Genomic DNA, 17,157 nt, shown 5'->3' with positions numbered 1-17,157 from the left:
TTCGACAACTTCGGTAACTTCGGTAACTTCGACAGCTTCGGTAACTTCGACAGCTTCGACAGCTTCGACAGCTTCGACTGTGTCCGAAGTGCCATATACAAAAGTACCAATCTGTCCCCAAAGTATTTAAAGGGCTAGGGACAGTATTATACAATCCCCATGCCCAAAAGTAGTTCCCAAAGGGTCAGTACATTATGGTAGCAGTCCATAAGCCCCAATTCAGTCCCTTAAAGGGCAATATCTCCCAGGGACCCTAATCACTGGGCAGGAGGCTAGCAACCAGGCTTCTCCAGTTCTCAGTGGCGAGGTTGGTTCCGCCACATAAGGCTTCTCCATAATACAGGGAAGCAGGGCAGTTTGTCACTTAAAGAGACGGTTACAAAAGGCATTTTGTAACACCCTCTACAACCTGGGTAGCCGTTACATAGCCGAAGAAGAATTAGCGGAGAAACTGTCAGGCAAGCGGCTGACTCTTTTAGGGCCATTCCAGACCACAAGATACAAAGCTATGAGCGAGTGAAAGAGGCGCTGTTGGGCAAGTATGCGGTGACACCCGAAGCATACCGTAGAAAATTCAGGGACATGCGAAAAACAGACAGAGACTCATACACAGAGTGGGCCTGCTGGATGCACCGAGCTGCATCACATTGGATTACCGGTTGTCAAGCAACCACATTGGAAGATGTCATATAACTCTTACAATTGGACCAATTTTTTTACTTTGTTCAACCAGATGTCAAGGAGTGGGTAAGGGACCGCAGACCCCTTACACTCCCTGAGCTAGCGAATGAATGATGCCCGCAAGCTGGACCGTCCTTCACCCAGGGTCCAGCCTCTCCTTAGTGACCCACCCGCACAGGCAACAACCTCCTCCACGACCCTCTGCAGTAGTGTATCGACCACCCCAGACGAATGGTACTCACTGCTACCGGTGCAAGCAAGTGGGACACTACCACAAAAATTGTCCCCTGGAACAATCTAGATCCAACTGGACCCAACCAGGGATCCACAACCAGCAGGCAGCTTCACACTGCGTGGATTACCCTGTGCCCACCTCCTGGAAGGCCCGAGAGATGATTCGGGAAGAACCCCTGGATTCCTATATGAGGCTGACCCGGTACAGGCTGCCAACACAGGCATTCGGCAGCATCACCGCTACTAATTTTTGTTTGTACTAATTAACGGCAAGACTGCTCAGGGCCTCCAAGACACACCGGGGCCACCATCACTTTGGTCCAACGACACTTGCTCAACAACAATGAGCTGGTACCCTAAATGTCGGGGTCATGAAAGACCTACCCACTTACGTATTGCTTGGCAACGATTTGGGGCCACTGACATCGGCCTTTATACCATCCACCCAACAGGATGTACAAGTCGTGACCGCCAGGGCCTAGAGCTGTGCTGCAGAGGGCCACCCACATTCCACCTAGACCCAGGTAAGTCGACTTTGACGGTAGAGCCCACACCCTGGGATATCCCTGAGGATTTTGGGAATTAGGTAGCGGGAGACCCCACTTTGCAAAAGTATAGGGAGAGAGCGGTGTCAGACCAGAGGGAATTAGGGGGGAACAGTTTGTGTGGTAAGGTTGCAGGCTGTACAGGGTCATCAACTCCTGGGTTAACGCTCCAGGACCAACACAAAAACACCAGCTGGTAGTCCCTCGGAAATACTGGCTGGAGATTTGGGAATACCAGGCAACTCAAAACTTTTCCTGGCCTGGGGTATCCAATGATGTCCGATGGTATTGCCAAACCTGTGAGGTTTGCCAACGAGTAGGCAAAAGAGGAGACCACTCTAAGACTAAAATGGTCCCTATGCCTATAATTGAAGAACCGTTTAGTCGGGTAGCAGTGGACCTGAGCTAGTCGCTCCGGTAAGCGCTATATACTTACTGTAGTGGACTATGCTCGATACCCAGAGGCCATGGCTGACCCTCTGGTCAAGATATTCTCCCGAGTCGGATTTCCCTGTGAGATTCTCTCTGACCAGGGTACTCAGTTCACTACTGAAGTGGCCCACCAGTTATGGAAGATCTGCGGGATAAAACCCCTGATGAGCTCCCCGCATCACCCCCAGACGAACGGTCTTTGTGAGCGGTTTAATGGGACACTTAAGCAAATGCTGAAGACGTTCACAGCCGCTTGCTGAGACTGTAAGCGATTCCTGCCCCACCTCCTATTTGCTTACAGGGAAGTGCCGCAGAAATCCACTGGGTTCTCACCTTTTGAGCTATTGTATGGGAGGCGAATGAGGGGCCCCTAGACCTTATCCCTGAACACTGGGAAGTTGTGGCAGAGACTGCAGGGAACCAGATTGTGCCATACGTGTTGGAGATGAGGGACCGAATGCAGGCATTGGTTCAGATGGTGCGAGAGAACCTCCAGGCGGCTCAGCAATGCCAACGGGTACGGTACGAACGGAGAGCCAGGCACCGTAGTTTTGGGTCGGATTGTGTTAAGACCTGCAGTGGTTATGGTACTGCGGTCTTCTATTCCTTTCCCAACAGCTGAGCCTAAGTGATTATAGCTACAGCAGGGAGTAGAGGAATAGTAGAGATGAATACAGCTTCCAAGACGATTCTTCCCAGCAAATAGAATATCCCCCAAACATGAGCCTAGACTTCATGAAGGGTGTAACAGAACTCATCTTTATTGAAAACAGGCTGGCTTTTATGAGAAATCCTCCTGCAAGAGGACCTCCCACAGCAGACAAATGCATTAACCAATCATTAAACAGTATTTCACTAATACACACCTTCCCTCTGCCTGGGAGATATTGAGATAAGTTAAGGAATAAATCAATTATCTCCAAGCAAAGGGCACACATTTTCCCAAAAATTAGAACACCCCTTTCCCCACAAGGTATTCCCACAAAATACATATCCCCTGATAGCCCCGATCTAGGGGACAAACATATCCAAATTTCACCCAGATCGGTTCAGGGGTTCTTGAAAAGTGTGGTAGTCATGTTTTACCGACCACACACGAGGCTCCTGCCCAAAACAGTTCCACGAATTCAGCGTGTGCGGTCGGTCAATTAGGAAAAATGTGAAAAGCAAGTAAAATACCGAATAGATCCTCCTGGCTCATAGCAGCGATTGTTCCCCTTGTCTGCATGAACATAACTACCGAATGCCGCTTTTCTGGCTGTTCGGTAAGTGGAAGAAGCTGGTGTTTGGTAGTTTCAGCGGTGGTTCGTGAGGTAGTGTGTCCGATTTTAGTTCCAGACACTCGACGACCAAGTCCCGCTGACTCCCCTCGTGCGAACAAGATGGCCACCGTTTTCTTTTCCACGTGGCGTTCGGCTATACAAACAGCGGCCACCCAGGGAACACTTAATCAACGGTGCTTTTGAACTTAACAAGCCAGGACGGTGGTGGTTGTTCGGTAGTTTCAAACTGCCAAACTAATAACCAATATTTATACAGCAAATAGAGAAACAAACGAATACAGAAGAAAATGTCGAAATAAAGTCAATTTTCTTCACAGATTGGTACTCATAAGTTTAAAGGGTAATCCAGACGTGGACCCCGTGCTCACAGTGCCTAGAGAGATATCAGCTGTGCCTCACTGATGATGCCTAACAAGGCTGAAACGATCGTCTAGGATTGCTTTGTTTTTCGTGCAGAGGGAACTTGTTGGCATTTCGGATCTGGACTGCCCATATGGGTGGGACCAGTCTGATATGTTTCAGAGATGTTCTCTCTGTAATGGCACAAGATGAGCTAAAACCAGCTTGAGAACTGACCATCTTGCCTCCCGAACGCAGGCAGCGGGACTTGGTCGTCCAGTGTCTGGAACTCATTTCGGCCAGGCACTCCCGTAGCTGCTGCCCGTTCCTGTTTCCCGCCTACACAAACGGCGTTCAGGAGATCTATGCTAGAAAACACAGGGAGCATTCTCTATTGATCTGCTTTCGTCTTAATGGTGTGTTTTTTTTCGTACAAAATCCCACGTACGAAAACCGGCTCTTGCCACAACTTCCCTGAAACTATTTTGGGCTTCAACCTCGTGGCAGACCGGTCAAAACTTCCCCAAGATGGCGATCCAAAACTACCAAACGGATCTGGGTGATTTTGGGATATTTTGTTCGCCCAGATCCCAGCTATCCGATGATAGTGGGGTTGTGGGGTTTCCATGTATGTTGGGGGGACTTTTGGGGTGTTCAGAAATTGTGATACTTTTCTGTCCCTGGAGATAATTGTGTTAGTACTGTTCCTGACTCATGGCTCATGTGTGGGGGATTATGGAATATTGGTTATTTTGGGTTCTTGTATTGGGAAAAATTGGGCGGTGATACCTTGGCATACCGCCACATTGAGAAAGGAGAAGCGGGAATAAAAACACTGAACAATTTGAAGCAGGGGCTTATTGGGCTTCTTCGTGATTGTAAATGTTTTGTTTCTGTTTTTAGACAAGTAAAGTAAAATACATCCTAATATGATGTTTGAACAGTGGTTAATTCTTTTTACGGGGGCCTTTACTGATGGATATACATCCATGTACTCTTTGGTCCTGTGTTGGTCTAAGCTCCTCTTTTCTGTGTCCATGGATATTGTAGCAGATCCCCTATACTTTGGCTGAATATATATATATATATATTAATAGTCTCCCAAATCCCAAGTGTTGCAGTGATTATAGCTCTCCTGTTTCCAGCAGAGTAGTGATTAGAGCTCTCTAATCCCCAAACATGAGCCTAGACTTCATGAATGGGTGTTTAATGGGAGCCACACACAGCCTTTTATGCAAGGGGTTTACTTAAACATATTCCAGGGGCATTCCCCTCTGGCCCTGAGAGGGAACTAGTGACAGGCAAACATTCCACACACTCCTCCCCTGTGCCTGAGAGATTACAAAAACATACAGGTACAAAAACATACAATTTAACCACCAAAATACCCCCCAAAACACATGTAATCCCCACAAAAATCTTCTGTGTCTATCCACCTGATCTGCATAAAATACATATAGTTACATAGTTAGATAGCTGAAAAGAGACTTGCGTCCATCAAGTTCAGCCTTCCTCACACCTGTTTTTTGCTGTTGATCCAAAAGGCAAAAAAAAAAAAAACCCAGTTTGAAGCACAATTTTGCAACAAGCTAGGACAAAAAATTCCTTCTTGACCCCAGAATGGCAGTCAGATTTATCCTTGAATACGCTGAGATCTCCTTTAACAGGGATTTTAAATAAAATTGGTGATGGATCCCGTGTTGATGTACCATCTCAGTTCCTGTCGTTAGATTACACAGTTTTTTTTGTGAACCGCATCAATGAACTGTTCTTTTTTTTTTTTTTTACAATCTACCGTTGTGTTCTTTTACTGTGTTTTGTGATATCCTATAATGTGATCAATATGCCCTTCTTAGCACCTACTCTAGTAATACAACATGATGGATTTCTACCTTAAACTGATGCCATTTTGCCTTTCAGTTACCTGCCCGTTCTAATTGTTGCCACCTCCTCCTTTCCGGATGAAATTCCTCTAGATGTACAGACGTGCTTTGTCCATGAGGTTCACTTGGATTCTCCTTCAGAAGATCAACGTCTGTCCATGCTCACTGCTCTCACTGCTCCCTTACCTCTCAGTCGAGATCTCAGCATTGGACATTTGGCACGAAGAACTGCAGTAAGTGGTGACATATATTATGTGGCAGTGAGTGGTGACATGTATTATAATGCTGCAATGTAAGTGGTGACATGTATTATAATGTGGCAGTGAATGGTGTCATATTATAATGTGGCAGTGAGTGGTGACATGTATTATAATGTGGCAGTGAATGGGGACATGTATTATAATGTGGCAGTGAATGGTGTCTTATTATAATGTGGCAGTGAGTGGTGTCATGTATTATAATGTGGCAGTAAGTGGTGACATGTATTATAATGTGGCAGTAAGTGGTGACATGTATTATAATGTGGCAGTGAATGGTGACATGTATTATAATGTGGCAGTGAATGGTGTCTTATTATAATGTGGCAGTGAGTGGTGTCATGTATTATAATGTGGCAGTAAGTGGTGACATGTATTATAATGTGGCAGTAAGTGGTGCTGTGTATTATAATGTGACAGTGTAAGTGGTGACATGTATTATATTGTGGCAGTGAGTGGTGACATGTATTATAATGTGGCAGTGAATGGTGACATGTATTATAATGTGGCAGTGAATGGTGTCTTATTATAATGTGGCAGTGAGTGGTGTCATGTATTATAATGTGGCAGTAAGTGGTGACATGTATTATAATGTGGCAGTAAGTGGTGACATGTATTATAATGTGGCAGTGAATGGTGACATGTATTATAATGTGGCAGTGAATGGTGTCTTATTATAATGTGGCAGTGAGTGGTGTCATGTATTATAATGTGGCAGTAAGTGGTGACATGTATTATAATGTGGCAGTAAGTGGTGCTGTGTATTATAATGTGACAGTGTAAGTGGTGACATGTATTATATTGTGGCAGTGAGTGGTGACCTGTAATATAATGTTACAGTGATTGGTGACGTATTATAATGTGGCATTGTAAGTGGTGTCGTGTATTATAATGTGGCAGTGAGTGGAACATGTATTATAATGTGGCGGTGAGTGGTGTCATGTATTATAATGTGGCAGTGTAAGTGGTGTCATGTATTATAATGTGGAAGTAAGTGGTGATCTGTAATATAAGGTAGCAGTGATTGGTGACCTGTAATATAATGTTACAGTGAGTGGTGACATATTATAATGTGGCAATGTAAGTGGTTTCATGTATTTTAATGTGGCAGTGTAAGTGGTGTCGTGTATTATAATGTGGCAGTGAGTGGAACATGTATTATAATGTGGCAGTGAGTGGTGTCATGTATTATAATGTGGCAGTGTAAATGGTGTCATGTATTATAATGTGGCAGTGAGTGGTGTTGTGTATTATAATGTGGCAGTGTAAGTGGTGTTGTGTATTATAATGTGGCAGTGAATGGTATCATATATTATAATGTGGCAGTGAGTGGTGTCATATATTATAATGTGGCAGTGAGTGGTGACATGTATTATAATGTGGCAGTAAGTGGTGTCATATATTATAATGTGACAGTGTAAGTGGTGTCATGTATTATAATGTGGCAGTGAGTGGTGACCTGTATTATAATGTGGCAGTGAGTGGTGACCTGTAATATAATTGTTGCGGACCGTTTCACTCACAAGAGGATAAAAATCGTTTAGGCGATAATCCCCTTTTTCATAGACCAGCAGCTACAGCAATCACCAATCTCCCGAATTCCAAACTGTACGAATTCACCAACTCCCGAACTGCAAACACACGAACCCTGGAATCAGCCGAACAGGAAAAGCATACAATCCGCTTACACTCCTGGCAGTCAGCATACAATCCAATTCCCCCAAAAACGAGACGACACATCGGTTTGAGGGTCAAGCAGAATCTGTTTTACTGAGGGCTACCTGCCCAGTATTTATGCAGGTCTCCCACTTGGTGGGCACTCCCCTAAGGGACCAAATGGGAGACTGAAACAGCAGACAGACATGTATCACTTTAGTACACACAGCCACAATACTTTCCCACAATGCATCCTGGCTTCCTCCTCTCTGTCCTGGAGATAATTGAAGAAGTAATTCAATTATCTCCCAGGACAAAGGCAAAACTCCATTACACACGTGGGGACACAAAACAGACTATCACTTTAAAATACATAAAGACACATTTTTGTCAGGATCGGGACAGGGATCCAACACGCAGAGTACAAACAGTAGCCAGATACGTATACCGGACCTTAGAATGGCCGGACTACATCCATGTGATTGGTCAATTTCATCCTCCCCCTGGGAGTGTCCTGTATGTACCTGTTTGTGAATAAAAGCCAGGCTGGATGAGCCAGTCGAGAGTTCCTGTTTTACCCTCAAAGTGATGTGTCGTCTCATTATTGGGGGGAAGGATTTATTGCATGCTGTTCCAGTTGACTGCTAGGAGTACAAGCCTATTCGTATGGTTCCTATTCAATGGTCTACAGCATTCATATGCTTGGGAGAATTTAAAAGGTTTCTCGGATTCGGTGATTGTGGTGTCTGCCAGAGTGCTTGAAGTCCTCAGGAAGCACTAGGAGCATCCATTAACGGAGGTACCAAGTCGGGGTGCCAGGTGATCCGTTACAAGAGTTAACCTCATACTCCTCCTGACCCTCCACCTGAACAGAGCGAGGAGGGGCTATTGTGGAGGAAAATCTGTTGCATATAAGTGGTTTCAGCAATGAAACATGAAACGAGTTAGGGATGCGTAAGGTAGCAGGAAGAGCTAGACGGTACGCAACTGGATTGATCCGAGTCAGTACCCTGTAAGGACCAATATAACGGGGAGCGAACTTCATGGAGGGCACTTTTAAACGGATGTTCCTTGTGCTCAGCCATACCCTATCACCTGGAACAAAGACCGGAGCCGCCCTTCTACGTTTATCAGCGTGTTTCTTAACCAGCATAGAGTTGTGCATAAGGATTTGTCGAGTTTGGTCCCACAACTTCCTCAAATTGGCCACATGAACATCAACCGACGGCACCCCCTGGGAAGGAGAAGCCGAAGGAAGAATAGACGGATGAAAGCCATAATTCATGAAGAAGGGGCTTGAATGAGTAGAATCGCAGACGAGATTGTTGTGTGCAAACTCCGCCCAAGGAATCAAACCGACCCAATCGTCCTGGTGTTCAGAAACGAAACAACGTAAATATTGTTCAATCTTTTGGTTGGTGCGTTCAGCAGCTCCATTGGACTGAGGATGGTAGGCAGAAGAGAAATTCAATTTGATGCCTAGTTGAGAGCAGAAGGATTTCCAGAAACGGGAAACAAATTGGGAACCTCTGTCAGATACAATTTGGGAAGGTATCCCATGCAAACGGAAAATCTCCCTAGCGAATATCTCCGCTAATTCGGGCGAAGATGGGAGTTTAGGTAAGGGAACGAAGTGAGCCATCTTAGTAAATCTGTCCACCACAGTGAGGATAACAGTCTGCTTTTTAGAGATAGGCAAATCAACAATGAAGTCCATGGCCAAACAGGACCATGGCTTTTCAGGAACCTCTAAAGGATGCAGAAATCCGCATGGAAGCGAATGGGGTTGCTTGGTCTTGGTACAAACCTCACATGCCCCGACGAAATCTTTAATATCTTTACGTAACTCAGGCCACCAGAAATCTTTAGAGATCAGAGCATACGTCTTGCGAATGCCAGGATGTCCAGCCACCTTGCTGTTGTGGAAACAACGTAACACTTCCAGTTGGAGAGTGGAAGGAACGAAGTGTCGATCCCCAGGAGCCTGTTTGGGCGCAAGATGCTGAAATTTCATGATCTCGGCAAGCAACGGAGAATGAATCCTGATATTCGTGTTAGCGATGATATTACCCTTAGGAACTATGGAGGAAAGAACTGGCTCAGTTGTAGTGAACGGTTCATATTGACGAGACAAAGCATCGGCTTTAGAGTTCTTAGAACCAGGTCTATAAGTAAGTACATAATTAAAGTGAGTGAGGAACAAGGACCAACGAGCCTGCCTGGCGGATAAGTGCTTAGCCTCCCCAATATAAGACAAGTTCTTATGATCTGTTAAAATAGTAACAGGGTGTAATGTCCCTTCTAGTAAATGTCTCCATTCCTTTAAAGCCTTAATGACCGCTAACAGTTCCCTGTCGCCGATGTCATATCTGCTTTCCGGCCCAGATAATTTCTTAGAGAAGAACCCACAAGGGTGTAACGGTTTGTCCACCCCTAACCTTTGAGACAGAACAGCCCCAACTCCCGTCTCAGAAGCATCGACCTCGAGTAAGAACGGCAGAGTTGTATCAGGGTGGACTAGAATGGGGGCAGAAGCAAACAGTTCCTTGAGAGTCTTGAAAGCAACAAGAGCCTCCGTAGACCAGGTCCTAGTATCAGCCCCTTGTTTGGTCATATTGGTAATAGGCGCAATGATAGAAGAGTATCCCTTAATGAAGCGCCTATAGTAGTTGGAAAAACCAATAAACCTCTGAATAGCCTTGAGTCCTTTGGGTAAAGGCCAATCTAAAATAGATTGGAGTTTGTCAGGGTCCATCTTAAAACCTTCCCCAGAAATCACGTAACCAAGGAAGTCTATCTGAGACTGGTCAAAGCTGCATTTCTCCAATTTACAGTATAGGCCATGTTGCAGGAGTTTGTGTAATACCCTTCTGACTTGTCTATGGTGAGTCTCAATCTCCCTAGAGTGTATCAGTATGTCGTCCAGGTAGACAATAACACAATCATGTTGAAACTCCCTAAGTACCTCATTAATCAAATCTTGAAATACTGCAGGAGCATTGCAAAGTCCAAACGGCATGACTGTGTATTCATAGTGGCCATACCGGGTATTGAACGCCGTCATCCACTCGTGTCCATGCTGGATTCTCACCAAATTATATGCCCCTCTGAGATCTAACTTGGTGAAGATCTTGGAGCCCTTAAGACGATCAAACAACTCGGTAATCAATGGGATAGGATAGGCATTTCGGATAGTTATTTTATTCAAACCTCGGTAATCAATACAAGGTCTCAGTGTGCCATCCTTTTTCTTAACAAAAAAGATCCCAGCCCCGGCAGGAGAAGAAGACCTCCTAATGAATCCTTTCTCTAAATTCTCACGAATATATTCCTCTAGAACAGAGTTCTCCTGAACAGATAAAGGATATACATTACCCCTCGGGGGCATAGTCCCAGGTAGAAGCTTAATTTTACAATCAAATGACCTGTGTGGAGGTAAAGAATCGGCATTCCTCTTGTCGAATACTGCCTTTAAGTCTTGGTACAGGAACGGTATCTGTCTCTCTGTGGAGTGAGTAGGACTCCCAGATGTGTTAATATTAGCCAATGGAGAAACCTTGCGTAAACACCACTCCTGGCAGCTCTGACCCCACGAGAGTGTCTCCCCTAATTCCCAGTCGATAATAGGGTTATGTCTCTTCAACCATGGATACCCCAGAACTATGGGAACAGAAGGGGATGAAATGAGCATAAGGGATAAATTCTCCACATGTAGGATACCAACATTTAAGTTAATGGGTATGGTCTCCCGAAAGATAACAGGGTCCAGTAGTGGTCTACCATCTATGGCCTCAACGGCCAAGGGTGTCTCCCTTAACTAGGATGGGAAATTGTGTTTAGTGGCAAAAGCTTGATCGATAAAATTCTCAGCAGCTCCGGAATCTATCAACGCCATAGCCTTTACTACTTCCCTCTCCCACGTTAAGGAAACTGGTAGCAGAAGCCTGTGATCTTTATAATTAGGAGTAGAGGACAAAATAGAAACACCCAAGGCCTGTCCTCTAGAGAAACTTAGGTGCGAGCGTTTCCCGGGCGGTTAGGACAGTTCGAGAGTAAATGACCTCTGGCTCCACAATACATACATAACCCCTCCCTTCTCCTGTGCTGTCTCTCCTCCTCAGAGAGGCGAGTATAGCCTATCTGCATAGGTTCAGGAAGCAGAGAGACCGTGGAGTCAGGGCTTGGAAATGCGGGGGCTAACCTAAAGGAAAATCTCCGGTTCCTCTCTCGAGTGTTCTGTCTCTCTCTTAAACGTTCATCTATACGAGAGATGAATGAAATTAAATCCTCTAACTCCTCAGAAAGTTCTCTAGTAGCAACCTCGTCAAGGATTACATCAGATAACCCATTCAAAAATACATCCATATACGCCTGCTCATTCCACCTGACTTCTGACGCCAGAGACCTGAACTCTAGTGCATAATCCACAAGTGTTCGGTTCTCCTGTCTCAGGCGCAACAGTGATCTGGCTGCATTAACCTTTCTACCTGGAGGGTCAAACGTTCTTCTAAAGGCAGCTACAAAGGCATTATAGTTATATACCAACGGGTTATCGTTCTCCCATAGTGGGTTGGCCCATCTCAGAGCCTTCTCAATGAGTAAGGTGATAATAAATCCTACCTTTGCCCTATCTGTAGGATAGGAGCGAGGTTGCAATTCAAAGTGGATACTAATTTGGTTTAAAAAACCACGACATTTCTCAGGAGCCCCACCATAACGTACTGGTGGGGTAATGCGAGAAGAAGCACCTACTGTGGCTACCTCTAGACCTGAACTTACAGGAGGGATGGGAGTAGTACGTATCTCCTCTGGTGGGTTATTGGCACGAGATAATAACGCCTGAAGCGCTAGCGCCATCTGATCCATTCTGTGATCCATGGCTTCAAACCTAGGATCATGAGAAGCAAGCTGACTGTTTGTACTTGCAGGATCCATTGGCCCTGTCGTAATGTCAGGATCGGGACAGGGATCCAACACGCAGAGTACAAACAGTAGCCAGATACGTATACCGGACCTTAGAATGGCCGGACTAACGTAAGTAGTACCGTAGAGAATGGTCAAAGACAAGCCGAGGTCGAGGGTAACAGAAGACAGGTAAGCGAGAGACAAGCCGAATCAAGGGAGACAGAGATAAGCAGAGTAGAGCAAACAAGCCGGGTCAAAACCAAAAGGGATAACTAGAAAACACGAGCACTGAGTGACTGGCAAGCTAGAACCACGACAGGGCAATGAGCAACAGGGCGAAGTATGTTTAAATACCCTGGCTAGAGAGGATAGACACGCCTCCGACGAGTCCTGATTGGTCTCCAACGGATTGAGTGACAGGTCGTTCCGGATTGGCGTCATGACGTCGGTCTCCGGACACCATGCTACATAAGGAAGTAACTCCTTCGGGGCCGGCGTCTATGTGAACGGGTCGACCGCGAGGAACAGGAGAAACATGGCGTCCGGACGGATAAACGTCTAAGTCTCTACCTCTCTCGGAGGTAGAGACCTCAGGTACCCTGACAATTTTATACATAAAACACAGACATGTAACATATCCCCAGATAGCTCAGGTCTGGGTGCACATTATTAGGTGAATGGCACTCAGACCACCCGAATACAGTTTAATTGCCATGGAGCTAAAGTCTTTAATTATACGAATTGGCTCCATGGCTGTGCTATCTGGGTTACTACAGTTCACATAAAACATAAAATACCGAATTTACATGCATTCACCAAGTCCATACGAATTAGAACCAGGGACTGGAGGTTCAGCGGTGCCTGCACGTAAAAGTGTCCGGGTTTGGTGCATGAAAGCCGGGCAGAAAAGCGCTGGCTGCCTGGGGAGCTCCAGAACACCGCCACCTAGCGGCCGCTAAGTGTAACAGCGGCCACCCAGTAACAATCAATTAAGCTGCGGTTAACCGCAGCTTCAGGGAGGTAAATTGGCAGCACACTCCAGCTCCTGGGTGGCCAATTAACGGCGCCGGCCGGCTTCCCACGGCTCTGGGGAGGTTGGTAAACGGCTGTTTGTTCGGTAGTTGGAATCTACCGAACTGCTGTGCAGAAAGGGAGAAATAAATCCTTCTGCACAGCAAAATTAACCCTTTAGCTGCCGGTCCATAATCTAAAGGCAGCAGGCGAGCAACCAGGCTTCTCCAGTTCACAGTGGCGAAGTTGGTTTCGCCACAATAATGTTGCAGTGAGTGGTGACGTATTATAATGTGGCAATGTAAGTGGTTTCGTGTATTATAATGTGGCAGTGAGTGGAACATGTATTATAATGTGGCAGTGAGTGGAACATGTATTATAATGTGGCAGTGAATGGTGTCATATATAATTTAATGTGACAGTGTAAGTGGTGTCATGTATTATATTGTGGCAGTGAGTGGTGACATGTATTATATTGTGGCAGTAAGTGGTGTCATATATTATATTGTGGCAGTGAGTGGTGACATGTATTATATTGTGGCAGTGAGTGGTGACATGTATTATATTGTGGCAGTAAGTGGTGTCATATATTATATTGTGGCAGTAAGTGGTGACATGTATTATATTGTGGCAGTGAGTGGTGACATGTATTATAATGTGGCAGTGTAAGTGGTGACATGTATTATAATGTGGCAGTAAGTGGTGTCATATATTATAATGTGACAGTGTAAGTGGTAACATGTATTATAATGTGGCAGTGAGTGGTGTCATATATTATAATGTGGCAGTGAGTGGTGTCATGTATTATAATGTGGCAGTGAGTGGTGTTGTGTATTATAATGTGGCAGTGAGTGGTGTCATGTATTATAATGTGGCAGTGAGTGGTGTCATATATTATAATGTGGCAGTGAGTGGTGTCGTGTATTATAATGTGGCAGTGAGTGGTGACATGTATTATATTGTGGCAGTGAGTGGTGTCATATATTATAATGTGGCAGTGAGTGGTGTCATGTATTATAATGTGGCAGTGAGTGGTGTTGTGTATTATAATGTGGCAGTGAGTGGTGTCATGTATTATAATGTGGCAGTGAGTGGTGTCATGTATTATAATGTGGCAGTGAGTGGTGTCGTGTATTATAATGTGGCAGTGAGTGGTGACATGTATTATAATGTGGCAGTGAGTGGTGTCGTGTATTATAATGTGGCAGTGAGTGGTGACATGTATTATAATGTGGCAGTGAGTGGTGTCATATATTATAATGTGGCAGTGAGTGGTGTCATATATTATATTGTGGCAGTGAGTGGTGACATGTATTATATTGTGGCAGTGAGTGGTGACATGTATTATAATGTGGCAGTGAGTGGTGACATGTATTATAATGTGGCAGTAAGTGGTGTCATATATTATAATGTGGCAGTGAATGGTGACATGTATTATAATGTGGCAGTGAGTGGTGACATGTATTATAATGTGGCAGTGAATGGTGTCATGTATTATAATGTGGCAGTGTAAGTGGTGACATGTATTATAATGTGGCAGTAAGTGGTGTCATATATTATAATGTGGCAGTGAGTGGTGTCATATATTATATTGTGGCAGTGAGTGGTGACATGTATTATATTGTGGCAGTGAGTGGTGTCATATATTATAATGTGGCAGTGAGTGGTGTCATATATTATATTGTGGCAGTGAGTGGTGACATGTATTATATTGTGGCAGTGAGTGGTGTCATATATTATAATGTGGCAGTGAATTGTGTCATGTATTATAATATGGCAGTGTAAGTGGTGACATGTATTATAATGTGGCAGTAAGTGGTGTCATATATTATAATGTGGCAGTATAAGTGGTGTCATGTATTAAATAGTGTGGCAGTGAGTGGTGTCGTGTATTATAATGTGGCAGTGAATGGTGTCATGTATTATAATGTGGCAGTGAGTGGTGACATGTATTATAATGTGGCAGTGAGTGGTGTCATGTATTATAATGTGACAGTATAAGTGGTGTCATGTATTATATTGTGGCAGTGAGTGGTGTCATGTATTATAATGTGGCAGTGAATGGTGTCATGTATTATAATGTGGCAGTGAGTGGTGACATGTATTATAATGTGGCAGTAAGTGGTGTCGTGTATTATAATGCGGCAGTGAGTGGTGACATGTATTAGAATGTGGCAGTGAGTGGTGACATGTATTATATTGTGGCAGTGAGTGGTGACATGTATTATATTGTGGCAGTGAGTGGTGACATGTATTATAATGTGGCAGTGAGTGGTGACATGTATTATAATGTGGCAGTGAGTGGTGTCATATATTATAATGTGGCAGTGAGTGGTGACATGTATTATATTGTGGCAGTGAGTGGCGACATTTATTATATTGTGGCAGTAAGTGGTGACATGTATTATAATGTGGCAGTGAGTGGTGACATGTATTATAATGTGGCAGTGAGTGGTGTCATATATTATAATGTGGCAGTGAGTGGTGACATGTATTATATTGTGGCAGTGAGTGATGACATGTATTATATTGTGGCAGTAAGTGGTGTCATATATTATATTGTGGCAGTGAGTGGTGACATGTATTATAATGTGGCAGTGAGTGGTGACATGTATTATATTGTGGCAGTAAGTGGTGACATGTATTATATTGTGGCAGTAAGTGGTGTCATATATTATAATGTGGCAGTGAGTGGTGTCATGTATTATAATGTGGCAGTGAGTGGTGACATGTATTATATTGTGGCAGTAAGTGGTGTCATATATTATAATGTGGCAGTGAGTGGTGTCATGTATTATAATGTGGCAGTGAGTGGTGTCATATATTATATTGTGGCAGTGAGTGGTGACATGTATTATATTGTGGCAGTGAGTGGTGACATGTATTATAATGTGGCAGTGAGTGGTGACATGTATTATATTGTGGCAGTGAGTGGTGACATGTATTATATTGTGGCAGTGAATGGTGACATGTATTATATTGTGGCAGTGAGTGGTGACATGTATTATATTGAGGCAGTAAGTGGTGACATGTATTATATTGTGGCAGTAAGTGGTGACATGTATTATAATGTGGCAGTGAGTGGTGACATGTATTATATTGTGGCAGTAAGTGGTGACATGTATTATATTGTGGCAGTAAGTGGTGACATGTATTATAATGTGGCAGTAAGTGGTGACATGTATTATAATGTGGCAGTGAGTGGTGACATGTATTATATTGTGGCAGTAAGTGGTGACATGTATTATAATGTGGCAGTGAGTGGTGACATGTATTATAATGTGGCAGTAAGTGGTGACATGTATTATATTGTGGCAGTGACTGGTGTCATATATTATAATGTGGCTGTGAGTGGTGACATGTATTATATTGTGGCAGTGAGTGGTGACATGTATTATATTGTGGCAGTGAGTGGTGTCATATATTATAATGTGGCAGTGAGTGGTGTCATATATTATAATGTGACAGTAAGTGGTGACATGTATTATATTGTGGCAGTAAGTGGTGTCATATATTATAATGTGGCAGTGAGTGGTGTCATGTATTATAATGTGGCAGTGAGTGGTGACATGTATTATAATGTGGCAGTGAGTGGTGTCATATATTATAATGTGGCAGTGAGTGGTGACATGTATTATATTGTGGCAGTGAGTGGTGACATGTATTATATTGTGGCAGTAAGTGGTGACATGTATTATAATGTGGCAGTGAGTGGTGACATGTATTATAATGTGGCAGTGAGTGGTGTCATATATTATAATGTGGCAGTGAGTGGTGACATGTATTATATTGTGGCAGTGAGTGGTGACATGTATTATATTGTGGCAGTGAGTGGTGTCATATATTATAATGTGGCAGTGAGTGGTGTCATATATTATAATGTGACAGTAAGTGGTGACATGTATTATATTGTGGCAGTAAGTGGTGTCAT

The 17,157-nt window shown here is 44.1% G+C and overlaps 1 protein-coding gene across 1 annotated transcript in view; it reads left to right on the top strand.

Annotated features, from left to right (window-relative positions):
* Positions 1 to 17,157, top strand: part of PEX6 (peroxisomal biogenesis factor 6) — a 203,806-nt gene that overhangs the window by 110,218 nt on the left and 76,431 nt on the right. Inside the window, exon 8 of the mRNA XM_063444206.1 lies at positions 5,435 to 5,630. Within this exon, the coding sequence (XP_063300276.1) occupies positions 5,435 to 5,630 (196 nt within the window). The remainder of the gene's footprint in view (positions 1 to 5,434; positions 5,631 to 17,157) is intronic.

Source organism: Pelobates fuscus, chromosome 2 (assembly GCF_036172605.1).
Source record: "Pelobates fuscus isolate aPelFus1 chromosome 2, aPelFus1.pri, whole genome shotgun sequence".
NCBI classification, from domain to species: Eukaryota; Metazoa; Chordata; class Amphibia; order Anura; family Pelobatidae; genus Pelobates; species Pelobates fuscus.
Note: the sequence above shows the minus strand (reverse complement) of the source record. Positions and strands in the feature narration are given on the sequence as shown.